The sequence below is a fragment of the Fundulus heteroclitus genome, chromosome 5 (genome assembly GCF_011125445.2).
Source record: "Fundulus heteroclitus isolate FHET01 chromosome 5, MU-UCD_Fhet_4.1, whole genome shotgun sequence".
Lineage (NCBI taxonomy): Eukaryota > Metazoa > Chordata > Actinopteri > Cyprinodontiformes > Fundulidae > Fundulus > Fundulus heteroclitus.
Genome location: NC_046365.1, coordinates 15,962,466 through 15,989,537, shown reverse-complemented (window position 1 = coordinate 15,989,537; position 27,072 = coordinate 15,962,466). Strand labels below are relative to the sequence as shown.

The 27,072-nt window shown below is 39.9% G+C and overlaps 1 protein-coding gene and 1 long non-coding RNA gene across 3 annotated transcripts; one reads left to right on the top strand and one right to left on the bottom strand.

The window, feature by feature from the left end:
* Positions 1 to 5: 5 nt before the first annotated feature.
* suclg1 (succinate-CoA ligase GDP/ADP-forming subunit alph) lies at positions 6 to 26,744 on the top strand. Of its 2 annotated transcripts, XM_012877743.3 has the most exons (10): positions 6 to 131; positions 3,279 to 3,379; positions 6,202 to 6,318; positions 6,485 to 6,697; positions 7,108 to 7,165; positions 9,404 to 9,487; positions 14,680 to 14,831; positions 19,053 to 19,241; positions 19,418 to 19,436; positions 26,366 to 26,744. In XM_012877743.3, the coding sequence occupies exons 1-10, from the start codon at positions 98 to 100 to the stop codon at positions 26,371 to 26,373; spliced, it is 975 nt and encodes a 324-aa protein (XP_012733197.1). In that variant the 5' UTR covers positions 6 to 97; the 3' UTR covers positions 26,374 to 26,744. The 2 variants fall into 2 exon arrangements, with proteins under 2 accessions (XP_012733197.1, XP_012733196.1); XM_012877742.3 differs by lacking the exon at positions 19,418 to 19,436.
* LOC118563142 lies at positions 14,215 to 14,693 on the bottom strand. The gene is made up of 2 exons (XR_004931041.1): positions 14,627 to 14,693; positions 14,215 to 14,505 (listed from the first exon to the last, which is right to left on the bottom strand). It is a non-coding gene; the product is annotated as an uncharacterized LOC118563142 (long non-coding RNA).
* Positions 26,745 to 27,072: the final 328 nt, after the last annotated feature.

Genomic DNA, 27,072 nt, shown 5'->3' with positions numbered 1-27,072 from the left:
CTCGTTTTCACCATCGGGTTACACCGGATCATTTGAAGTCAGCTAAACTCTACGAGCAAAGTCCTTAGCCTGTGGTGTCATTGCTGAATGACCGAAGATGTCTCATAGCAGGTTGTTTGCCAGGCTGCTTTGTAAGTATTTTTTAATTTAATTGAAGGTTTGTTCGCTTGGGAAGTTTGCGAGTTTAGCTCTAGTACCGCTGTGTGCGCGCGCGCGCCGGTGTTTTTGGTGGAGCTTTAATGGGCAGCCCTGCACTGACAGCTGGGTTAGCTCTCACTGAGCCCTCAAAGTCAGACACCTCAGCCGCCAAAGTAATCTGGGAAAGCTCTCTGACGGTCAGCCCGCTGGCCTCGTGTGTGACTTAAAAAAAAAAAAAGAAACCTTACATTCACTCCTACAGGGCCCGTCGTCCCTGTTTGACCTTGCGTGTCGGTTAAAAGCGCAGTTATAGCTGCTTTGTGACAGCAACTGTTGAAGAAGTGGCTAAGTTAGCCGAGAAGTTAGCCCGCTTGCAGCTGGATTACGACAGATCTATAAACGTAATTATGTTGTTGCTCCACATAATGCATAGAGTTTCGTTGAATTGTACCAACACAAAACGCTGGATTTGTCAACGTCGTGGCTGCATTGTCAAACTCGTGCTGAGTGTTTGAACTTTGCACGGTGACATTGTTTCAGGTCTGCAGGGGGACTCCTGGAACCGAGCAAAGTTCAACCGCTGAGCGGCGGCTGCTGCTGTTTTTGCTACACACCCAGCTCCATTAACACACTTTACCTGTCAAAGTACCGTTCAGAACCCTGGAGGCTTTTTCCTCCAGTTTTGTCGCCGCCGTACAACCTTAGCCTCCATTGTGTTCTATTAAAAACACATATAAATCTAAAGTGTGGCATGCATTTGTATTCTGTCGACTCTTGTTATTACCAACCTTTGCAGCGATAACAGCTGTTTGGGTTTAGTCTCTACAAGCTTTTCGCATCTACAGAAACAAACTTTTTCGCCAATCCTTTGCAGAATAGTTCAGGTTGAATGCGATTGGAAGCAGAGCATCTGTGAAAATAAATAAATAAAATGGTACAGGTGGCGACGATGACCGGGCCGTACAGACAAGACACATGGATGTCCTTCGATCTGAACCATTCCATCGTAACTCTGGCTGGATGTTTAGGGCTGTTATCCTGCTGCCCATCAACTCTGACCAGCTTCGCCGTTCCAGTGGAAGAACGGCGTCCCCGCAGCATGATGCTACCACCTCTGTGTTTCACTGTGGATATAGTGTGTTAGGGGTGACCTGCAGTGGTGGATTTCTACAACACAAAGCATTATGATCTCATCCAACCAGAGCAACCTTCTTCCACATGTTTCCCGTTTACGGGTCTCGCCTGTCGGCTGTGACCTCTGAAGGTCGTTTGGTGTAAAGAGTTTTATTTAGCGGCGAGAGAGTAAACAGGGCTAAGGACAGTTTCCCATCTTTTTGTACCTTGACTTCGGTTTGGAATCAGTTGATGAGCTCGTTGACTTGTAACCTTTTCGGGCGATTCGGTTTGTTTTTTCACACAGATAAAACTCCCAACCTGTCTCTATAAACCACCCGAGGAGGTTCAGTCTGTTAATTGGTCAGATGTGCCCGAGGTCCGCACTGAAAGGGGGAACGCTGGGTACACATCTACGCAAACGAACCGCACGGGCTGTTAAAGTGAACTCCGGTTCGGTTTAAACCGACTTAACACCTCCGGTGTGAAAAACACCCTAGATACAACCCCATGTCACACTTTTCAAGTTGAAAATTCACAGTTATATATAATAAAAACAAAAACATTGTATAATTTTCCTCCCACTTCAGAGTGTAGCACTAAATTGTGTCATTCTGTCACGTAAATCCCAATAATATGCTCTTAAGTTTAGGGATGCAACATGTGTAAATGTTTAGGGGGTGTGGATGCTTTTTCAAGCCACACTATTTGAATAACTTGGGGGGGGGGGGCATTGGCTTTAGAATATTAACAATAACCTTCCTACAACATCGACCATTGGGTCCCCTAATTTTTTAATTATCTGCATCAATCACAGAAAAGAAAACCCATAAAGACCAATTTTTATTTTAACATTTATGCAGCAACCTGGATCTTCTACGAGGATGAAGGAGTGATAGACTGCATGTGGCGGGTGCTTTATAATTTTGAATTAACTCAGAAGTATGATCACAAAAACCTATTTATTTAAAATGCTCTTTTTAAATCATTCCAAAGCTCAAGGTTAGGGGTGAAACTTCTTTATTTCTGCCCCGCCCTTCTGTTCTCCACCGCTGTTGTAAAGCCATAAAACTCCAGCTTTCAGCTTCTGTCTTGGCTCGTTGAGATCAGAAGGTGTTGTTGTCTCAAAGAAAACTTTTTCTTTTTGTTTTTTTCAATATTGGTTAATAAAGTAGTTTATGAAATGTCAGGAAGCCGGGGGGGGAAACAAAGGCCGCCGCCCCGTTCCCAGAGCTTGCGATGACATTTCAGAAACTCATACCGGCAAATGTTTTTGCTCAATAAGTAGCTAACATGATCAACTGATTTAACCTTGTTTTGTTGGTTTTATTTTATCATCCAACAAGTGTCACAGTCTTCTCTCTTCCGTCCATTAAAGCGCCATGTCATGCGTATTTAAACGTTAAAATCAAGTGAACCTGCAGGAGGATGGGCGTTAGTTTTATACTCCTGTCTGTCATCCTATCAGGTGTCCCGTGCCGGTTGTGAAAACATCGCCGCGCTTCTTTTTGATTCGCTGTTGCTCCTCCGAATTGCAGTGCCTGCGTGTCAGATTTGGAACCGCTGAGAAACTGAGCTGCTGTTATATAAACACGAACACGTGTTTTTGTAAGATCGGTATCTCACAGCTCAACAGATCAGCGAGTAAATGTGTTCAGTTCTAAATACCGATGTAGAAGTGACGTTTTTGATGAAATCCTCTGTAAACGGCAGTCGTTATTGCTGCAGAAAGCTGATAGTGTTGGTTGGTAAACAGTGCGAGCGATTCCTGCCGAGTTTTTGACTTGGCCTTGATTTATTCCCTTTTAAATAAAGTCAAACGTTAATTCTTACTTTAATATTTTACTGTTAAATGTGACAAAAACAAGCCGCGGAGTCTTTTGAATATCGGATGAATCATATTTAATCGAACTGAATGTTTCCCAGCCTCGGCTGTGAAAGGCTTTGTTGAATAATGTCAGCCCGTGTATTGATGTCTTTTACCTGATTGCTCCCTGTGTTGCTTTTCTTCCCGATCGATCCGACAGTGCAGCAGAGTGGAGTCAGGCACTGCTATACGGGAACGAGAAAGAACCTCTACATCAACAAGAACACGAAGGTCATCTGCCAGGGTTTCACCGGGAAGCAGGTTTGTAGCCGCAGCTCGTCTGGATTCTCGCTTCGCACCGCCTTAGTTAGATGCAACATTTACTTTTTGTCTTTTCTAGTCGGGGAACGACTTAGAGCATATCTCCGTTATTCGGTGGATGAGTATAAGCAGAAACGGGTTGTAGTGGTTTAGTAGTTTTAAGCTCTGAGCTCCGTGTTACTCTCAGCATCCTTCGACGTCTGCGTCCCGCCTGGCAACAATCCTTTTCAACATAAAGCTGTCAACAAGTGTCAGAATCATGTTCCTAGGGCATGACTACCCTATACTTTACAGACACGCATGGGATCCGGGCTTTAACCAGTTTACATGATCACGAGCATTTTTTTGTTTTTGTTTTGCCTTTTCTCCCTTTTATATTATTTCACTTTTTCGTCCCAGCACCACACTGCAAAAACGGGTCTAAAAATAAGTAAAATGTTCTTAAAATTAGTGTTTTTGTCCTAGATTTGAGTAGGTAAATAAGATTATCTGCCAAGGGAATGAGTATTTTTACCCCTAAAATAAGATAATTAGATAGACTGCACTTGAAATAAGATGATGGAGATGAGTTGTTCCTATTTTAGGTGCAAAAATCTTATTCTATTGGCAGATCATCTTATTTACCTGCTTAAATCAAGGAAAACTACACTAATTTTAAGAACATTTTACTTATATTTAGTTCCATTTTTGCAGTGCACCCCTTCAACAATTCATAAGTCGATGGTCATAAATCTGAATGACAGATTGTTTATTCCTGAAGTTAATCTTTAAGAATGGAAAAGCTGAGGAGATTCTCATTAAAGAAGGCGAGGATGATAAAAGTCTTGACAAAGTGTGCTCAATAAGCCAGGAGCCTGGTTTCCACAGATTCATATCCGCCCTCTCTCCTTTGGCACATTTGTTTCCCCCCAGCTTAACGTTGGAGGTTGTTAAATATAGTTCCAGTGAACACTCCTGGTAATTAAAGTTAGACAAGAAATGAAGCAAGTGCTATTGGGTGCACGCGGCCATGTCCCGCTGGCTTGATAAGCAAGCAATTTTTCAAAATTATCGTCCCAACATTTTGGATTGTAATGAGTGCCAAAAACAGCAGAGTTAGCAGGGTGAAGGAGTCTATTACAAATGGAGGTGAAAATGCTGATGCATGGCTTCTAATTCTAACTAATAGGCTAGTTATCATTTCTGCATTAAGGTCATTTATTTCCACTTGTAGTTTCTGCTCTTGCGGCCTCGTCTACGTCGTTTCATCTCCGCCTCTGTTTAACTGACGACGTCCTCTATGGATTATACGTGGCAGAAAATCAGTGGGGATCAACTTCATGCACCAATTAGCTCAGAAATATCTGTGCACATCATTTTACGGACTAAAACAATGTTACACCATTTTGGTCGGATGCTTCGTTTTATCGATTTTTGTTTCTAATGATCCTTGAAGGTGATAATTATTTGACCAGCAAGTAGTAATGCTTTGCTAATTTTGCAATAACAAGCAAGCTTCACCTCACACACGCGCACGCTCACTCCCCATCTTCCTTCTCAGCAGCCTTAAGATAAGTAAATCCGTACTGATATGAATGAATAAGTATTAGTTGCTCCATATTGATGCCTATCTTGGCCAGGTCTCCTTGCAAAAGAGATTTTTAATCTCAATGGATATTACCTGGTTAAATAAAGGATAAATAAATTAATATATATTATGTCTTGTTTTTTTTTTTTAATAAGCATTTAAATAAGCTTTAAGCTTTCAGGGATTTGTAGTAGACACGTACCAACCTCTGGCCTGTATTTGTATTCAGATGATCTTGTAATTTCCTTAATTTTCTGATGAAATTACTACCTCAGGAGGAATAGAAACCGGTATCTGGCAGGAAAAGCATGACCTCTGTTTTTAAGTTCGACAAATCTTGAAGATCAACTGAATCAGCTTGTCAGCTTCTCAAACTAATGCAAATAAACTCGTTTGTCCAAAAGTATTTTCTTCCATTTGTTTTGGTTTGAATACCCTTTGGCTTTCCAGTTCCTCACCAAACAGGATGACGAGACTGAGAGGCGTTATTTTGGGTTATTAATATATATTTTTTTGTATTCACTAGGTAAGAAGAATTGGCCAATTTTCCCCTGATCTGTTCTGAACTATGATTGGCAGGTCAAATTATAAGAAAATGGGACTTTTCCCCCCCTTCCTATTCATTAAATCCATTGAATCTAGCAGCCCAAGCAGTTTTAAGTCTTTAAATGCATCAACCGACAGCACGGGCTCAAACACTCTTGAATTGAGTTTTGCTGAAGAACGTACACTTTGCAGCAGAAGCCGCAAACAATCTGTTTCTTTTTACTCAGCGAGTGAGACGAAGTCCTTGAGCCGTACGTGAACTTTTAAAGTGTCAGAATTAAAATTCCCCAAATGTGGCGGTACAGCTGTCACACTTCCTCCCTGGCGTGCGTGATCGTGACAGTATGTGAAATATTCTTGCAAAGTCTCTTTCGTGGCGAAATATTTTACAGCCAGTGTCGCTGGGGAATGCCCGGGCTCCTTTTTAATTTGTTTTTCAAATGCTCTGCCAGGAGATTAAACTAATATCGCACCATTATTTATTTGTGAAGGACATTTCGATTCCTTCTCACTAAATAAATTTTCTGCTAGCTTCATCTTGGCCTAATGCTCAGCCTTTACCCAGCTCCTGAGGTGATTAATCCTGGGTGGAAGCATATTTTCTCCTAAGCGTGTCTGCAATGATATCTCAATGGTGATGCTCCAGAAGAGGCTGTGTTCATCACTCACACACGCACCCTGATTCCTGCTTCTTCCTCTACCCTCGCAGGGAACCTTTCACAGTCAGCAGTCTCTCGACTATGGCTCCCAGTTAGTCGGAGGAGTTTCTCCTGGCAAAGGGGGGAAGACGCACCTTGGTCTGCCAGTCTTCAACTCTGTCAAGGAGGCAAGTCACTTTTTAGAAACGAAAAAAAAAAAAAAAAGATCAGTTAATATGGGCAGTAAGCATTCAGCCCATGTTGAGATATTTATTCAACTATGTAACATTAGGTGGCACTATTTGATAACCTCAGAGTTTTCCCTCTTCTCACATCCTTCATTCATTGTTTCAGGCAAAGGAGGGTACAGGCGCCGACGCGTCTGTGATTTATGTACCTCCTCCTTTTGCGGCCGCAGCCATCATGGAGGCGATAGACGCAGAGATACCCCTGGTGGTGTGCATCACCGAGGGTATCCCCCAGCAGGACATGGTGAAAGTCAAACACAAGCTCCTGCGTCAGAGCGCCACCCGCCTCGTGGGCCCCAACTGCCCGGGAGTCATCAACGTAAGCGCACACAGATGTACAATGATGCCGATTGCTTTATATGTATGTTGTGGATAACAGAGAGGGGTGCAAGTAGAAAACCGCATCACATGGATCGGTAGGTATTTTAAATTCAGTGGCTCGGTAGGCTGCAACTGAAATCTGGTAACACATTTATTTAACGCCCTGCAAACCGATGACTAAAGAAATGCAGAAAATTGATTTTTGTCAGAGTTGTTGTGTATGTAATTTTTCAAACAGAAAAACAATACAGCCACCTTTTGTAAAGATATTTTTTTTGTGTGAAGAAAAATGCAATATATAACATTGAGAGCTTGAAACCAAGCTTGAAACTAGTAAATCATAATTTTCAGTATGTTGTATTGTAAATAAAATGTTTATCCCTGCTGCCTTTTTTTTTTTTTTCACAGCCTGGAGAATGCAAGATTGGCATTATGCCAGGGCACATTCACAAAAAAGGAAGAATTGGTGAGAATAGCTAATCTGTCATTCTGTAAATGTGTTGCTTTTTTAATTGATGTAAAAATGTTCCTTTTAGGATCTTTGAACGGTTGGTTTAATGTAAAAATAGGAATTTTTTTTTATTCTAAGAGGTTGCTGGTCTTATTTTTTGACACTCCAGCTAACAATTTGTAAAAAGAAAAACAAAACAAAAAAAGCTAAAATAAATATTCATCTACTGCAGCTGTATGATCTCATACTGAGAAAAGCTCCACCATTTTAAGAAATGTTTGTTTAAACAAAAATAACCAGTGGAGTAATTATTAGCACTCCTGCTGTCTGCACATTGTACAAAATCCCTTGTGCCAACAGAGCAGCGATCAGACTTCTAAACATTTGAAGAGATTTAAGTCTGGACACTGAGCAAATAATGGAAGATGGTTCATTTTATGTGTGTTGACCCATTTCTGTGTTGATTTAGCCACGTTTTTTGGATAATTTTCTGTTTAAAGCCCCAGTTCTAGTTCAGTGGTTCCGAAATTTGGGGTTGGGACTATAAATCAGTAAGTGTTGATATGCTTTTCAGAAAAAAAAATCATAATGGGAAAGCATGCTTAAAAAAAGAGGTGAAAAAAGTATTTTCAAATCAATAAAAGCAATGTGTTGGTTGTTAATGCTGTTGCCATGGTGGCCCTGCATAATTGGCCTAGTAAAAATGCTTTTAGACTAAACTGGTAGTTGGGGTTCAGCTGTTCTTTTGTAGGTCAGTAGCTTTAAAGTTTGGGAATTACTGTCCTAGTTTACTGGCAAGGGTCACCAGAGTTTCTCTTAAATAAATGGCTGTGTTTCAAGCCATGCTCTCTAACAAGGTTTCCAGAACATTGCGTTGCAAAAAGGGAACTAAAAGTAAGTAAACATTTTCTTGAAATGAGTGCATTTGTCCTTGATTTGACCAGGCAAGTTTAAATGATCTGCCAATGAAATAAGATGCTTGCACTTAAAATAGGAACAACCCATCTCATCATGTTATTTCAAGTGCAGTATATCTAAGTGTCTTATTATAAGGATAAATACACTCATTTCAAGAAAATGTTACTTACTTTTAGTTCCCTTTTTGCAGTATAGGAAGAGAAACAGGCATCAATCATCTCAGGTCTTCCACTAAACCTAATAGAGGACAAGATGTTCTATCTATCTATCTATCTATCTATCTATCTATCTATCTATCTATCTATCTATCTATCTATCTATCTATCTATCTATCTATCTATCTATCTATCTATCTATCTATCTATCTATCTATCTATCTATCTATCTATCTATCTATCTATCTATATATATATATATATATATATATATATATATATATATATATATATATATATATATATATATATTCATTTATTTATTCCTGGAATATGTGTTGCTTTGAGTTAAAGTTCCAGCAGAGTTTAGTGAAAACCTAAATGTTTACTTTTATTGGTAGACAGAAATGCTTTTTTCCAGCCTCCCAAGCAACTGGTTGGCAGATAGCATCTAGTGGTTGTTATACAGACCCCAAGATGCCACATTTTGCTGCAGTTATCTAACAGTGGGATTATGGGATTTTTTTTTTTTTTTTTTACCTTCATTACTGTCCTCACAGTGATTTGGTGGCAAGATGAATATGGGTCCTCAAACAACCTGGTAGCTGGTAGCTAAAAGAAACACTTAGCAACACTTTGAAAGCAGCTTCACCTACTTTTAATCCTGCCAACATCTCATTGATCCCTTTCTTTAGCAGAGAAACTTTCCTTTCCTGTGAAAAACCTTTTCTTCTTGTTAGAATGCCAGCCGAGTCAGGCAAGTCAGTGGAGTGGACAGATTAAAAGGTCGTGACCCAGACATGTCCTCACCCTGCAGCAACCTTTAAATGCCCAGCATGGCAGGGAATGAAAATGAAAAACACTCAATGCTAATACGTTCCTTTTTACATCCTTATATAAAATCCCTCAAAGATCTCCTGCTGTTGACAGCTTGATCAGCGCCATGTGCAGCTGCTACCCGGTGAACCTTTTACAGCATGTTGGTTTTATTAAAAAAATCAACTGGCTCCTTTCCAAAAACCAAACAGCAGCTGTTACAAAGCTCTGGTAACGGCGACATTTGTTTTATTTTTACTGCCCTGATGGAAGTCAATTCAGCTAAAATGAGACTGAAAATAGAGATAAATTATCGACAATGCATTGCATTCTGAGAAACGTTTTTTGAAAATCTACCTTCCAGGCATTGTCTCCAGATCGGGCACCTTGACGTACGAAGCCGTGCATCAGACTACACAAGTGGGTCTGGGCCAATCTCTCTGTGTGGGTAAGTTACCGCAGACATGTCACATCTGTTAAATTTAAACAGGCTCAACTCACAGCTCCTAATTCTATAACCTGGTGGCATTAATGTCTCTTGCTTGGACTTAAATTTCCTGTATGGAATCAAGGGTTTCTGAAAGGAGGCTTTTAGAAAAACTACATTGATTAGTGTTTTATAAGGTTTGATGACATTAGTTTATGTTTTAGTTCAGCCTCTCTTCTAAAATAAATCATGACATAACTTCTAAAATTAATCTTTAATGGTTACTCCTCAAGAAAGAAAATGTGTAGAGAACCAGTCACAACGACAAATTAGTCTAGTTTCTGTGTTACTAATGAATTTCCTTAAAACAGGAAGGGATATATGGAGGAAAGGTTACTTAGTATAAAATCTCATCACATGGCCATATACTTCAGCTAATGGCCTTAATTTGTTGTTAATTAAAATGCACTTGCCAACACCTATTAGTACCAAATTGAACACTAAAATCCTTCCTCTAATTTTTAAGAAAGTGTTTGGCTTGTGGAAGCTTGTTTAATGCTTTGAGTCGAGGTAGATACTTTGTTAGTGATTAATTGAAAGAATGAACAACCCAGAGGGTTTTCAGGTAACTAATCTAATAAATTAATTCAGAGAGACATAAGGAAGAAATCAACTCTTTTACGTCTTTTTTTTATTGGTATGAAAGCAGGAAATTATTTGTTTCATTTCTTGTTTTAAGACTAGAAATTAAAGCTAGGCATGTTTCATCAAACCGAATGCACTCAGTTTTATTTGACAGAGCATTTTAATGATTGAAGGTTAAAAGGTAAATCATTGGTAAACATTCTGGCAAACCCATTTTTTGGTTTATTTTTTTAGTCATAATTTCACAAATGTTTTTTTTTTTTTTTTTTTTACAAAATTGCAATAATGTGTTCAACAACAACGTGTGATCTCTGTTTTGTGTTTTTCGTGGGTAGAATAAAGGGTTTTAATTGACATTAAATAGTGCCTTTTAAATGTCACATTAGTTACTGCAGAATATGGTGTTGGTACAATTTTTAAAAAACAGAGAATATTCCGCTTGAAACAAGCACAAATTCTGCTTACATTACTTCTTATGCATTATAGTTAAAAAAAAAAAAGAAAAAGACCCTATTCCTCAGAGGACGCCACATCAGGAAGCGCAATCACTAATCAAGCGATTGATGCAGAAACTCGCTGATAGTAACGTACCTTTCAAAACCAAATGCATGTGCTGCCAGTGGCTCGGGATGTTGTAAATATATTCTCCATTTTTCTTCTTGTTTTGTGTGTGTTTTTCTTTATTTGATGCCGTTCTCAATAATCCCTTTGGTACAGCTCATTTGGGTTTGTGAGTTCTGATGCAAACAAGCTTGATAAATTTACACAGCACTCAGGAAAGCATGCTCGATTCAATTTATGGGGTTGCAGGTAATGCAAGAATTTCCATCTAGCATTTTGAAGCACATATTTTGTCTTTTTTCTTTTGCCTTATTTAGATATTTTAAATTACTGATTTCTTCAGCAGCCATAGCTACACAAAAACCAAGATTGACGACGTACAGATGCAGCTTTAAGCAGATGCCTTTGCAAATTCTCAATTATCTATTGACAAAGACTCCTGGATAGGTGTTGAAACGTTCTCAGAAAGAACTGAGCGAACGACCGGTTACCTCCGTTTGCTGTCATTATGCATATCATTGTACCCAAAATACATCTCAAAGCAATTATATGATCATATCAAAATCCCTTCAATTATTCTGATGACAAAGTTTGATGCACCTCTTTCATCATACAATACACATTTTTAAAGATCTGTAAAAAGTTAAATTTTTTTACAGATCTTTTTGGCAACCACTGTTCCACTGGAAAAATTATATTAAGGGGTATCTTGGACATATTTAGTAAAATCTGGCTTCATCATTATTTAAAGAGTTTAATTATGGAGTATCCCTCCAGTCAGACTTTATGAAGCCTGTGCTGCAACAGTATTAAATATTATAAAATTCATTAAGACTGTGGGGCTGCTTGAGACTGTTTAAAATCTTTGACTGTCCTTTGGGCTGCAATTTATAGTTAGTCCAGAACGCAATATCACTCTCATCTTCATTTCTGGTCATATAATTAATGTAATTTATTTTAGTGACACTTTTAAAAGTTTCGACATAAACATAAACTTTGTCCCACAATACTGGCTCAGAGACCTTGCAGGCCAAGCCCCACTTCAGACAGAGGTTGGAAGTTCAAATGACTAAAACGGTAACTATTGTATCGCTCACAGCTTCGGAGATTTCAAGACACAATTAAAAACGCAGTTTCCCTGTTAATAACTTCTTGCATCACTTTCCTCTGCCCTCATTTAAATGCATCACAGATGCTGAAAATAGATAACTTTGAGTAGCCTTCAGTCAGTAACAACTTCACACCAAAGAGTGGTGTTGCTCCCCCAACACACACCTTGTCTGAACAAGACTGGGGAAAAAAACAAGTCAAGTTTAATTAGTCAATTGTTAGAGAAGAAAACCAAAATGTGCAAATATTTTCACATTTCATTTATTACTTCTGTTAGTAGCTAATTAAAATATTAGCGAAATAGAATGATTTATGTTTAAGAACCCGAGAAAACCCCAACAAATTTTTTTTTTTTTTTTTACAGTTTTACCCGAACTGTTTAAGACTTCAAGGAAATGGTTGAGTTTCTTTGCTCAGATTAATTTTTATCAGTTCCTTAAAGAAGAAGATCTTATGTTTTACCTTCGTTTATAATTCAATAAAGGCTGATAGAGCATTCCCTTATTTTTCTTGCTCCAGTAAAGGGCACTGCCTACTTGTTTACAAAGGACAAAACAACAATAAACATAGGGTCTGTCCCAATTAAGGGGCTACATTCTTTAAAGGACCCCGTCTATGTGGGCTGGGACCTTCGTGGACCGCAAAAAAGAGAAGACCGGAAGAGATCGTCTTGTAAATTGGGACAATCTAGCCTTCACCGGTTGTCCCCCGCCCTTACCTTAGTGATACTCCTGTTGCCTAGCAACCGAGACAGCAGGAAGCTGCTGTGAAGCTAAACAAACGGAGCCTGAAGGCTATTCCCATTGTCTCCACTGTAAATAACTGTACATAGTTTTTATTTTCCCCTTTACATATTCCTTATGGCCCACAATCTTTTATTTAAAATGTTGCTTTATCATATTTTATTCTAATTCATTAGTCAGCCAAATGTTTAATTTTATGTTGAAATATACCACTAAATAAAACTAATTTATGACAAATAAAGTTTACACGCAAATTCAAACTGCAAGACTCACCCCAGGAGCTCCATCATCCCCTGATTGTCTCGGCATGTGCCTGTGCCCCAGCCAATCTGCGTCAGTCTTCATCCTTCTTCAGCCAATCATCCTGCAAGACTTCACTTATAAAGCTCTACATTCAGGGATTCTCCTGATCTTCAGCTGAGCTTTGACCCTCCTCCACCCCATCTCCTCCTTCGCACTCACAGCCTCCACCTGGCTTCCTTATTTCCTCTGGCTTCCACCACCAGTGTCCGGACCCCGGGGGAAGACTTCACTAATCCTAATCCTAAAATGAACATCCAAACTCATAGACATTAGCAGCTTCCACGTATTCACGAGAGCCAGAGAACTTTTACTGGTTTATGTCAATAAATCTATCTAATTGCCTCTTCTGTCTGTGTGAGTAATTTGGTAAAACATTTTCCAATTTAAACAGTAACCCTCTAACTTTATAAGCAAAGCTTAAATAGATTTATTTGTAGCAAATAATAATAATGAACTAACCAAACATTGACATTAGATATTATTAGAATTATTTCTCATAGCAGAATGCCAGTAGGAGTTGGACAGCAATGTGCCGGGAGAAAGGCGTTCTCTCTCGGCACAGCGAGCCAGCTGGAAGCCGACAAGGCGAGCCGGCTGCGGTCCGAGCAATTTTTAAATCAAGTGACATGTCAACAAACCAAGAAGATATTCCGGTTTAACATAGCTAACTTCTCCCCTAAAAAGGTTTTTGAAAGTCACTTTTATGTCACAGAAAGCATAAGATATTCAACTTTATTTTCAACTTTTCCCTCTCCTCCACCACAGCTGTGTCCGGTTAAAAAGTTCTCTTCAACCTGCTGTGAATCATGGGATAGGATTAGCAATGAAGTATACACTGGGCCCATCCTTCAAATTGGGGAATAAAAAGGACACATTTGTCCGCTGCATTTCAAGGAGTCTTTGAAGGATTCGTGAATTGGGACAGCCTTTGTCACTGTGCTGTGACATAATCAGTCTAAAAATACATCCTTTGAAGGATATGGCCCCTGAATCAAGACAGGCCCATAGTTTAAATGTGTAATTAGGGGAATTTGAAAGAATACTTGTCCTGAGACGTTCATTTGCAGACAAAATTGAATTAGTTATTAATCATGCATTGTGGAAACAAGTCCAGCTCACAGGGTTGGGAGATTTGCGTTGTTTTAGCTTAATCAATAAATATCAGGAAACATCTTGATCCCCTACATCCCTACTCTGTAATACTTATTTTGTGGGAGCTTTCCTATATTTCTCTAGATATAAGTCATTCTTGAAAATGTGATTTGCAGACGCTTTCTAAGCCCTACCTCTTAAATGTAAAAGTATCATTTAAGTACCATCCTAAGAACAAAAGGTTGTTGGTAGCATCTGAAGTGAAAAAAAAAAAAAAAAAAACAGAAGACAAACCTCAGTCCAGTTTATCTTTATTTCTAACAACATTGGACTGTGTAGCTGCTGTGGAGCTGTTTTCGGCTTCCTGTAGGTTAGCGTGGTTGGCTTGTTGTCGCTGCTTTCCTGGGAGCTGTTTTCACCTTAAAACGGTTTGAGAGGACACCAAGTATGAGACAAATAAAGCCAAACTTCTACCTTTGAGCCTCACTTTTCTCTTTGTTAGGGGCCCGTAATGACCCAAAACAAAAGAAAACCTTTTGGTTGGTTGGAAACAGTATTCCAAAGTAAAGGCAATCCTCGCCTGATCTGAAAGAAAGATAATTGGACAGCTGTTAACAGCTAATCATAGAAATCCTAAAAGTGTTTTTTTTGCCAGGTCATATTAAGGTGAAACTGGCTTTTATCAACTTTTTCTGAATACATTTACATAATGTTTCCTTTGATTTTCTTTGATGCACATGTGTTTTCTTCTCCTACAAGGTATTGGCGGCGATCCATTTAATGGCACAAACTTCATAGACTGCCTGGAAGTGTTCCTGCAGGATCCCAAAACAGAGGGCATCATCCTTATCGGAGAGATCGGAGGGAATGCCGAGGAGAATGCTGCCGAGTACCTGAAGGAGCACAACACTGTAAGCAAATAACATGCCAACACTCCCTATTTACCCATGCTCATGTTCTTATAACATCGGCAAAGTATTTACATAAAAAGGAACCCTGTCGGTACTTGTGAAGACGGGGAACCATCATGCACTAAGAATATGACGGAGCTGTACTTCTGTCTCTTTGATCGCAGCCTCAGGCTTTCTCTCACATGTTCCTGAGTGATTTATGTGATCAAGGTGAAAAGTGACAGAGATGAGATGAAGGTGTGACTCGCAGGTCATGTTTAAGAAATTCGCCATCGTGACGAATTGTGAACCTGTGATAATTGGCTGATGTAACGAAGCAGCTGTGAACCTGCTGCTGACATTTACGGCTTCTTCGGGTCTGAACTCTTGTCGTGTGGATTACTTTTACCGTGTTAGTTTTGCTCTGTTTGTTTGTGTATATGTGTGCTTGGTGCTCTTGAGCTGAGAAATGGATTTGATTTGCCCTCGACTGCTCTAATGCATGCAAATCTGCCCCTGCCGTCTCAGGAGAATAACTACTCTGACTGAACAAATAAAGTACAAACACTCCCCCCCCACCCAATCACACAGAGTGTTGACAGTGAGGGACAGTTCAAATGAAACACAAGCATTAAAAGCCCAGCAGAGTGTGGGAGTAAGCTACAGATTCCCCTTTGAAAGTCACTTGTGTAGAAAATTGTTCATAAAAGGCTGCTCTTAGACCATGTTTTTAATAGACGAGGTGTCGTACAAAGTTGTCAGGTCGCAGCGTTTTCACTTTGAATTAAACAGAACTTTTCTTCGTTTATAGCTATTTGAATTAAAGGCTCAGAATTAGTAGTTGCTTGGATCCAGGCCCATTACCAAATCTCTGTGCCTACATGGATAAGTGACCTACATGTGGTTAGTAACATTTCTGGTCTACATGATGGAGGAAAAAAAAATAGTATTTCTTTTTTTTCCCTTTTTTTATTGGAACATTGTGCTGGAAAGATGGGGTGTGTGCTGCAATGCCATTCCCATAGTATTTTGATCGTGAGTAAAAATGCTACAATAATATGCTATTAATACAAAAATATAAAAAATAAAATGTGAAGTAATTGCCAATATGCAGTCATATTCAATAAATCAAAATATTACTGAAATTTTATTTATTTCAATATCTCAATTCACTAAGGAAAACATTATATAGATTAATACAGACTGATAATGTTTTAAAGCCTTAATTATATAATTATTTTCCCAGTCCCGGCTAATAGAAACACAGAATTTAAGATTAGAATATTGCATCTGACAAAGAGAAAACATTTTCATGCAGAAATGGGGACTTAATGAAAAGTATGTTTAATACCGGCTGAAAGTTTTTTTTTTTTGTTTTTTTTTTGGGTTTTTTTAGGCATATTCTAATTTATGGAATATGATTGTATATAAATAGCAAGGCAGGTTTATTTGATTGCACATTTCAGCAGCAAGACAATTCAAAGTGCTTTACATGATGAAAACACAAGAAAGGAAAAGACAAAAAAGTACTTTGCAGTAGCAGACTCGAGGAACGTAAGGAGAAGTTGGACTACAGAGTGAAACTAATAATATTTCAGTAAATAGTTTTTAAAAAGAAAAGTCAAAGGCAACTCTAAACAAATGGGATTTTTAACTTTAATTTAAAATAACTCAGGGTTTGCAGTTTGTTCCAGGAAAAACTGAACAATGTTTGTTTCTGATTCTGGAGATGTGTAGTAGACTTAAACCAGAAGACCTGAGTGGTTTGAAAGGCTCAGAACTGGGGTGTGCTCTAATTTCTTAGCCTTAGTGAGGACGCAGGCAGCAGCTGCAGCTGTCTGATTGGCTCTTTAGGCAGACCTGTGAAGACACCGTTACAGTATTCATTTGGACTAAAGATAAATGCTAGTATGATAATTTTTTTTTAGGATCCTGCTGGGGTGTTAGTCCTCTAATCCTGGAAGTGCTCCTCAGGTGGCAGAAGACCAAATGTGTAATTGTCTTTATGTGCCCCCGTGTGACAGTTTAATTTTAATGGGACCTTTGCTCTCTAAGAAAAATAGAAAGGAAAGACTAAATTTTCCCACAGAGAATGTTGACAAAGACTAGGACTTCCGAAGTAATGTTCTTTGCAGAGATGAGATGAAAATCTAATACTTTGGACACCAGAACAGAGAACATTTAACATGAACTAAATAGAGCGCTACAGGAAAGGAACCTTACAGGAAACATGGAGGTAAAAGAGGCATGGTCTGGGAAAGCTTTGCTGCAGCAGGACCTGGCCAGTTCACCACAGTGATTTCCATCATGTATCAGAGAGGGCTTGAGTGAAATGGGAGACTCTCTGCAAGAAAATAAAGCTGAGCAGAAACTGAACCTCGCAACATGACAATGATCCAAAACGTACCAGTAAACCCATTCTGCCAAGTACTAGCTGAGAATCTAGAAATGGAAAGTCCTGGACCAAGCTATAGGCCAGATCTGTATCTCAACACATTTGGTGTTGACATAAGATTAAAATACTTTTTTTCCAGCGGAACAAAAAAACAAAAAACTTTTTTTTTTTTTTTGGAAAGAATTGAACATTTAATGGGATTTCCTAATATTTCATGTGACTGTATAGCACCAAAAGGGATTGGGGGGTGGGGCTTAATTATTGTACAGTTTGTTATATTTATAAAATTTTATGTGAAAAACTGGCACTCAAGCTAAGATAATATCTGCTCATGTTAACTGAACCATTTGCGTTTCAGCGGAGATGAGGGGTAATAAAGTGAGCTTCAGTCTGGTGTGTGTGTTACCTTTTTAAGCACCTTCCAGTGACTCCTACCGCCCCTTCCCTGTTTATAGGAGCCTAAAATAGTCTGAGTTCAACTTTAGTTTCTAGTGTTTATGGAGCAAAGCACTTCCCCTGTCATGTTGGCAAACACAACCTGTGAAACTCCCCTATTGGTCCCTTAATGAATGTAATAAATCTGTACCGCTAACAGTGAAAGACAAAAGGCGGCTGTAGCGAATCGTAGCATTACTCCCCCCCCATCCCCACCACACCACCACCATCAACACTCCCTCTTTGAATTGTTACTTAGTGCCAAGAGAGACAGGAATTAATAGAGTAATTAAACCTGTTTTGCTTGAGGTAGATTTAAGGCTGGATTCACATGAGGGCGGTTTGTGTATTCAGAACGTGCTTTGATTTCCGAGTAGACTGTTTTCTGCTAATTTGTTTTGGGCTTCTTTTTTTTTCTTTTGCTTTCATTGGTGAGAACAGATGCCTGTAACATATTCAGAGCCTCTTTATAGTGATATTCCCCTCTTTCTCTGCGTTTCCCGGCTAACTGTGCAAGTCTTACCGTTCTCGTTAGTGGTGCTTTTTTGATCCAGGGCTCTCGACGCTTCCTTGGCTGACACACGCCCTGCTAGTCTCAATTATCATGGCTCGTGTATATCAAGAGCCGCCGCCTCGTTTACGCCGGTGTCATCGTTAAACTCGGTCCTGAAATGCTAGCAGAAGTGCGCGTCTCTTTGAAGGACCTCGCCGCATCGCTCTGGCTGTTACACATGCCACATCCGCTCTCTGAATGCTGTCTGGCAGACGCGCTTCAGCCTGTACACAAGCACACAGCCGTCCCCTGCAATTATGTTGTTATACCCAAGTATGAAATATTAGCTGCTGCGCACACGCGGAGCCTCCGTCCCTCTGTCTGGTTATGATGTTATGGCTAAAGATGAAATATTAGCTCTCCTCACCTTGGAAATGATCTTAACTGTTGAATGTAACATCCATCAATGAGCAAGTACCGTAGACAAGCGCTGAGCTAATCACTGGCTGCATGACTAATTACCATTTCAGAAATGAGATGATATGAAATGGCAGGAGCCTGAGCCCCTATCTGCCGCCCATGCAATTAAATGGCTTGATTGACCCTTTGTTTCAATAATGCTGGCTTAGACAGAGATGACTGGTTACACTTGCGTGTTATCATGAAATTCTCTAATGGGGAGGGCAGGAGGTGCATTGTGTCTAATGAATGAATAAAATGCAGGTGCAGAAAACTGAGTCCTTCCTTTTTTTTTTTGGACTCCTGCTCCTCCTGTTTTGCATTATAAATCACACTTTTCCCAATACTCTTTCTTTCTCTCTATTATTTTTTATTTCTTTTTAATTTGTCTTCCGAATTTTAAGCTCATTGTGTTTTTGCTTTGTTTGTTTTTTTTTGCCCGCCACCTTCCGTCGTCCAGGGAGATAACGCCAAGCCTGTGGTGTCCTTCATCGCGGGGCTGACGGCTCCTCCCGGCCGCAGGATGGGCCACGCCGGCGCCATCATCGCTGGTGGAAAGGGTGGAGCCAAAGAGAAGATCTCCGCTCTCCAGTCAGCTGGAGTTGTGGTCAGCATGTCCCCCGCTCAGCTGGGGAGCACAATGTTCAAGGTGAGACTTCATAAAGCCACCAGGCAATAAAAGGTATCAGGTAAATAAACATTTAGGAGGTCCACGGCTATTGATCTGGAGGACCCCTGCTTGAACCCGCAGGGAAAGGCGCGGTCTTTTGTATGGCCCTCATGCACTCACACATATGAAACAACAGTTGTTTCTATTTTTCCCAGGTGATGAAGTCGGTGACAGGTATGTAATGCTGATCGGTTTATAAGCTAAATCCCTGTAGTTGGCCTGACTGAGTGCAACATTCTTTGACGACCCAAAACATTTGGTCCACACCAAATCCGATTGAGCGAAGGCGGACGCCTCCTCAAAAGCTGAGAAATTTTTCTCTCGTCTAACATGATCCGCTGCCTCATGATTTCTTGGAGAACACGGCCATATTTGTCAAACAAAGTTAATACTTCCCTCGAAGCATGTTGCAAATCCCAGCATAGACTGAAGTTCAGAGCCACTAGACTGTTCCATCTGTTGTGTGCCTTTGGTGTTTGCTCCCCCCTCGTTTGACATTTTTCTAAATGTGTACCCCGGTTTGTGCATGGTGATTCAGGAAGCTGGGTCTGCTTGCCGAGCCCATTATAAAACCCAATTTCTGTCTGTGGAAAATGCAGTTTCAGTCAGAAAAGCATCCATCTACAGTTTGATGTTGACGTCTCGCTGCGGTGGTTACTTGGCTTTTTTACATTTGCTTTTAATTATTTGATAAATTCTTAAATTGGGAGTTTTTGTTGTCCGTTTACTCAATGTTCCTTGTTTTCTCGACATCGTTGCATGTAACGTTAGCATAAGCATGTTGTGTGACAGTTACAGCTGTTCAAGTAAAAGGTGGTGACCATGATAAAAAACTACTATAAATTACACGGTGCATCAAACCACAGATTTATTTAAATTGGGGATTTATTGAAATTTGCTTATTAAAGTTAATAAAAATTCAAAGTCTTGCATATTGACTATTATATGCAATCAGCAATGCTAATGTTGAGGACTACGTCTAAAAAAATAATTTTTATACATGCTTCATAGTAATTATAGCGTAAAAAGGAAGGTACAAGTAATGTAATTACTTTACAGTGTGTGTGTGTGTGTGTGTGTGTGTGTGTGTGTGTGTGTGTGTGTGTGTGTGTGTGTGTGTGTGTACCAAACCCCAAACACGTACTTCCACAGTATAAACGAGTTAAAGTTTAATAAGAAGCTTTTTCCCAGCCATTTCCACATCACCTACTGCTTAGCTGGTGGATAAAACAGCGAGCTTATTTTTTGGGGGAAGTTAATATGTTAATTTTACTGGAAACCTGCATATTCTCATCATGCCCGTGGTTTGACTTTTCATCATTACATAAAAGCAATTTTAAAATGCTCGTTCACCGAGTGGCATTTTGCAAATGCACAGAATGGAAACATAATTCAAGCTATATTGGCCTGAAATGCTTCCCTTGTTTTTGCTGCTCTGCATCTTTCTTCATTCTAATGTTTTCCAGTATTTCTTCTGTTCACGTCGGTTTCAGCTTTGAGCTCTGAAAGTCCCTCTTTGTGTCACTTTCAAATAAATGAAGGAAAATGCTTGCCATATAATTTGATAATAACGCATAATACATTTTCAAACTGATTGGGAAAATCACTGAAAGCTTGAGAGTGCAGTGACCAAACACGCAGATCTGTGCTGCATCAATTGAGCTTTCTTTTGAAGATTTACAAATAAACTAAAAAAGATTAAATCACATTTAAGATAAATAATGATCAAGTCAATTACAATGCCAAGCGAACATTTTCCCATCTATAGAACTTTTGCACATTTTGTTACGTTACAACCACAAACTTCAGTGTATTTCATTTGGATTTTATATATTAGGAAAACAATAGCAGCTAATTAGAATAATCCAATTAGGAAGTAGTATTCTGTGTGTAACTGAATCCCAAAATAAATACAGCTGTTCTGTGGATGCATCAGGGGTGTATAGTTAGTAAACTATCTAATCTACTTTCATTAGTAAATGAGTAAAGTGCCAGGAGGCCCACAGTTCAGGTGGGAAAGAGCAGGTGGAGCACATGATTACCTTAATAGGTCCAATTAGCAGAATGACACAGCAGATATGTAGAAGAAGGGCTCTGGTAAGACGGAGACCAAAACTGAACTTTATCGCCTACATGTGACACACGTCTGACAGAGAACTACCACTGCACACTTTCCCTGAAGCCACCAGCCCTGAAGCAGGGTTCAGGGAAGCCTGTCAAAGCTGATGGGAAGACAGGCGGAGCTAAATTCAGGCCGTCATTCAAGAAAACCCGTTAGAGGCTGCAAGAGACTTGAGAGTGGGGAGACAAAGGTTTGAGTCGAGGCATCAATGGATTGTTCAGATCCAACCATGTCCATGTGCTGAAATTGAGCTTTCTGACTAATGGAGAGTCTGCAGCATGACCTTAAAACTGATGTTGGCCAAAAACTCTCCATCCAATCGGACTGAGCTTGAGCTGTTTTGGAAAGAAGAAAGCAGTGCGAACCAGGTTAAGATACCCAAACTACTGCACCTACTTTTCAAGCCTGACATACAAATATGTTTCATTTTAAGCCACCGCTAGTGTTAGCTTTGATTCAAGCGCTATTACACACTTGAGAAGATTTCTTTTTTTTTTTTTTATTTAATTATTGTTTTTCCAGGAGCACTGAGGTTTAATTTTTGATGTGCCGTTAACAAAGTAGTGCGAAAAAGGAGGGCAAAAAATTAACAAGCACGTGTTGACTGGCTGAACTGCTGCCACCACCTCTTTATTTAGGTTTATCCCAAGGGAGGCACCGCTAACAAGATGTATAAAAAGTGAAAGCGCGTATTACACCCATTTATCATCCTATGCTTTCATTACCACTGCTGGCACTACTGCACACAGATATAGATTTACATGACATTTTTTGCCACAGTTTAATTCATAATCATTGTGTGTAATGATGAAAAACGTGCCGCGCGGATGCTCATTTTTCCCGCGCGTTGTATTCATACATCTCTCTTTATCTCATTGACCGCCGTAATCGAAGTAATAACGCATAAAAGAAGCAAGCAGACACAACGCTGCGAGTGTGGCCTGGAACGGCGGTGACCCCGGTAACAGCTGCATCCACTGACCCCGACGCACTCCGCGGGGATGGATGGAAGGAAACGCAAAAGAAGATTAATGCGTCGACACATTTAATCAGCTACAAATATAACGAATGGGACCTGTCTTGACTATCTCCTCGGTTTGCCGGTCACTGAATAAAGCCACTGCTGCAAACAGCTTGTTGCCGGGCTTGCGTAAATGCATCTTTACGTGCTCCTCGAGACTCGGCTCGATCAGGGAGGAGAGGAGGTCGGCGTGAAAGTTTAGACGGGAGAATACAGAGTCTGTAAACAGAAATCGGTTAAATTGCTCTAAACCGGGCAGTGCCGAGTTCATTAACGAAGCTTCTCAGCCTTGGAGCGCGGCACTATGGCCACAGGGAGATGCAGAGCAAATGCTTGTGAACACGAAGAGTAGAAATTGGGAGAAAGGAGGACGACGATCAGAGGGGAGTCGGTTCCTCTTATCTGGAGAAACCTTCGCGGTCTGAAGTTTTTTACGCATTTAGATGCCGTACAAGCAGCTGTTTACCCTTCAGACTGAGAGGCATCTTTGCACACTTCTTTTTCCTTCCCCCTGAGGCAGAGTAAGCGTGCTCCATGTGATGTTGTTGCTTTCACCTGGACAATCATTTTTAATTAGGCTTGTTTTTAACAATTCAGTTTAATAATGCCTTTACAGCCCGTCTTAATGTGTTTTGGTAATTGAGATTTTGTTATTCTACTAAACACTTTGGTTTCTTACACAGCACTTTACTACTACGCATTTTTTTTCAGTCATTAGTGTTATAATTGTCTCCAGTGCTGGTGGTTGGATTAGTTGTAGCTGCCTGTGATTGTAGTACAACATGGTGCCATTATGAACAAGTATTTCTCTATTGTACTTCTTTTCATTCATCTTTGTTTAATTTTCAGCTTCACTGAATATGATCGCGTTTTTTTCTCCCCCCTCACTCTCATTTCTTATGGCCTCATACAGATCAAAGAGGCTCATCATATTAAATATTAATATATGAAATCAACATATTTATAAGTTATCAAGCAGCGGGCAAAGTTTGGACTTGCAGAAACGTCTCGGAGTTTCATCCTAGTTGGCGTTAACGCTGTTTGAGTTTTGCTTTTTCCTGTTGCATTTATGGCTACAGTTCAGCTTTTAAAATGCATTGGAGAGATTTACCAGGTTGTTGGCAATAAAATATCTGGCCAAGTAAACTCTGCTGAAAAGCACAATATTTTAGTATTTATGTCCATATTTTTACTCCAAAAATCCCTTGAGTTTGCAATATCCTGTCCTGTTAGGTACTTTGTGAGAAACATGGATGCATCTAAAGGTTTTAGCTATTTCGTCATTTCTGTTAAGGTATTGGGAGGTCAAATATATTATTACTACTTAAAATGAGGTTAAAATGACAACACTGACATACGCAGTTTGTCAAAATATGTCAAAATAGCAGGTTGCATTATTTGCTTTCCTTTTGGTTGTGGCCTCTTGTAAATTTCTTGATGCGCTTTGAATCACTGGTCAGTATCAGGACTCACTCTTGGCCTCACAGGTGGCCTGATGACATGTGGTTCAGTTCAGATAGCGGGGGGGCCGTTGAAATAAGCCCAAATCATCAAGCCTCCACCACCGTGCTTAACACTTTGTTTTAGGTGTTTGTTTCGTAATGTTGCTACGTTCTTGACAATTTAAGTCTGTTGAGTCTCGATCCAACCGTTTAAATCGTCTCTATGCTGCTGTGATTATTTATTAGGCTTTTATGAAGCTGACGTTGCTGATTAGCAGATGAAAAAGTGGGATCAGCAGAATCTTGCTGCTAATTACAGTCTTAATTCCTGTCGAAGAAACAAGAGGTGACTTACTTATTCTAATCAGTGTTTTTGCGGTTGTCTTATTTTTGGTGAAGATTATACGCTATAATAAGTCGCCTAATATTGTTAACGTGAGGCTGCAGTGGCTTAATTTGAAAACCCGGCGAGGGCCCTTTAATTCCTGTTACCTAAAGCCGTGCACGATGCCCTTCGAAATTATTCATATCCTCTAAGATGTTTTCACATTTTGCGTATCTAGAAGCTGAACTTTTTGTCCAATCTTCCTGGCAAAAATAGCTGCGTTTGATAAGTTTATTAAATAAGTTTATTATCTAGCGACAAATTCTTCATTGGATTTTGATCTTGATTTTTGACTTTTAACACATTAAAACGCTCATTTAAACCATTCAGCCTATAACAGCATCGGTTTTTATTTAGCTACTTTCATCTTTCCTTCCTGATCCCTGCGTCCCCACAGCATGATGCTGTCATCACCACGTTTTCACTATGTTGACAGTGATTTTCAGCATTAGCTTTTCATCACGTGTATCATCTCGTATGTAGGAGAAAAGTTCCAATTTGACTAAGGCCCCTTCCTTCTCGTATGTCATACCTGAATCCTGCTTTAAATTCTGCACAAACTCATCCCTCACCCATCTGCTGTTCTTCAAGATGCTGTTTGTTTACCAATGTTCTCCGACAAACCTCTAAGAACTTTGCGCGACAGCTAGATTAATACTAATGCGGGTGGGACTCTATTTACCGTTGGGGGATTTCTGCACTGGAGTTTATTTAAAGACATCAGAGAAAAGGGGCTGAATACAAATCTGTATCGCACTTCAGATTTCTATTGGTTAAAAAAAATGTATTTATTCTTTTCTGTCCGCTTTACAATTATGCACTACTAGGTGTTGCTTTTGCACGTAACCCCTTATAATCCAAATGAGCAGACAAATAGGCCTTTAGACTGCGACGCTCTAATCAATTCAACAGCAGAAGAAGAGGTTGCAGCCATTTACGGCGCCTGTCGGCGCTATATACGTGGGGCCAGGTTTGTCAAAGTTGTTGTCATTGCTGGCTTGTAAATGTCTTGCTTTTCTTTCTCGTCACATTTCCCTCCGCTCTCTCGTACTTTCAGACCAGGGGTATTTTCGCTTGTCGCCTGTGACTGACAACCTCCACTTTTCTCATTTTACTCCTCCCCTTGCTCTTGACTTGTCAAACGGCAGGCTGGAACAAAAAGTGTTTTCTTCCCCTGTCCATCGGGGAGAGCGCCACAATCTTTCCTTGGAGCATCTATTTGTTTTGTGACCTTGGAGTTAGTGTCTGCTGCTTGTCAAAAGCACCGTTTTTTATTTTCATCTTGTCAGTTCTATTAACCTTTTTTTTTTTTTTCCTCCTGTTTGCCCTAATTTACATATTTCCCCCAAACCTTATTCCGTTCTTTTATTGTCCAGCTTTCAAGCAGAAATACAGCGAGCGGAGCCCGAAACACTCTAGTTTCTGAGAAATGTATCCAAATTTATGTTGCCCATCCAGACAGTCAGGATTTGACGGCGAAGCTGCATCTCAAGCACTTTGTATCTTTCATGCTTGTGTTTTCCCGCCTCAGGGTGGCAGTATAACTTCACACAATCGCAGGCCACAGAGGAATGGGCCAACTTGTGCTTGTGTGTTCTCTAGACCTGATAAATGATATTTGCATTAAGTTACTCTCCCCCTCGGAATGGAAAATTCTCTGGGAACGACGTATTCTATCATCCTGCGATTTGTGTGATACTCTGCAAATTGAATATGTAAATAGCAACATCCTTTTTAATGGCTAACATAATGCCTTCTCATTTATAGTCACATGGTTGGACTGCGCAGATAAACACAGCTAGCATAACCTCACATAAATCAGATATTCACAGACGTACCACCCTATCGATCACAGGAAGCGATCTGTTTTAATCTTGACAACCAACAAGTGAGCTGTTTTTACTGCCCGAGCTTTGCCACACGTATGTTCGGCATGAGGTAGACTCTCAAGGAATGAAAAAAAAAAAAAAAGAGACTCCAGAGCTACTCAACACTCTTCCCCCAACAGCAGATCTGATACACAGGATCAAAACAAGTCTGTATGAATTCTACATGAATAAATCATTCATGTCTCTCTGTCTCACTTCGCCTCACGCTGCGTCTCTTCTTTCTCTTTGTTGTCTGTCTTTGCAGGAGTTTGAGAAGAGGAAAATGTTGTAAATTGCGCCGTAAGACACCCGACTTTTACCCCATCCACCTCCCAAACGAGACGATTCTGGAGCCAGGCATGCCCTGCAGTATCAGCGAACCCCGACTATCTCATCATGATACGCACATGCAGTGTTTCTGTTGTACTTTCTGCCATGAACTTGTACCTTGCACATAAAGAAAGAAATAAAACATTAGTGTCTTATTGGTGTTCTAAACATCTCTGTTGTAAGCGGCGCAGGAGCTTTATTGACGTTTTCTTCCACATCCGGGCTGCCAGCTAAAAGGGAGATTCCACAGGTTCATTTGGTAACACTGTATGATGTATTTCGTCATGAATTTTACTCACTGTCCACTTGAAAAAGAAAAAGAAAAAAAAATCTCTTATCATTTTCCTCTTGTGTTTTGTGTAGTTTCACACAGCGTGTACTAGTTCCTCTCTCCCCCGGCTTTTCACTGTGAAAGATTCAGTAACCGCCTCTATGGACAGAACGGTTTAGTTATAGACCGAATGGGATCATTTTTGTTTTTGCTGTTTTTCAGTTAGACTCTCTGGATTATCTGCGAACAGTATCTTACTTCCAGGTTCAGATCCAGTCATGTCCAGCTACAGCGACCGGCACCACTGGTAAAGACCCGTAAAAAGCTTTAAAATAGGGCAGATCTTTCTCTGCAGTAGCATACTTAGAGAT

What these genes read in the sequence shown, in the direction of transcription:
- suclg1 (XM_012877742.3), top strand. Translation starts at nt 98, where the DNA reads ATGTCTCATAGCAGGTTGTTTGCCAGGCTGCTTT. An exon ending in AGGGTTTCACCGGGAAGCAG is followed by an intron (nt 3,380 to 6,201) that starts GTTTGTAGCCGC and finishes CTACCCTCGCAG; the next exon opens with GGAACCTTTCACAGTCAGCA. An exon ending in ACCTGAAGGAGCACAACACT is followed by an intron (nt 14,832 to 19,052) that starts GTAAGCAAATAA and finishes TCCGTCGTCCAG; the next exon opens with GGAGATAACGCCAAGCCTGT.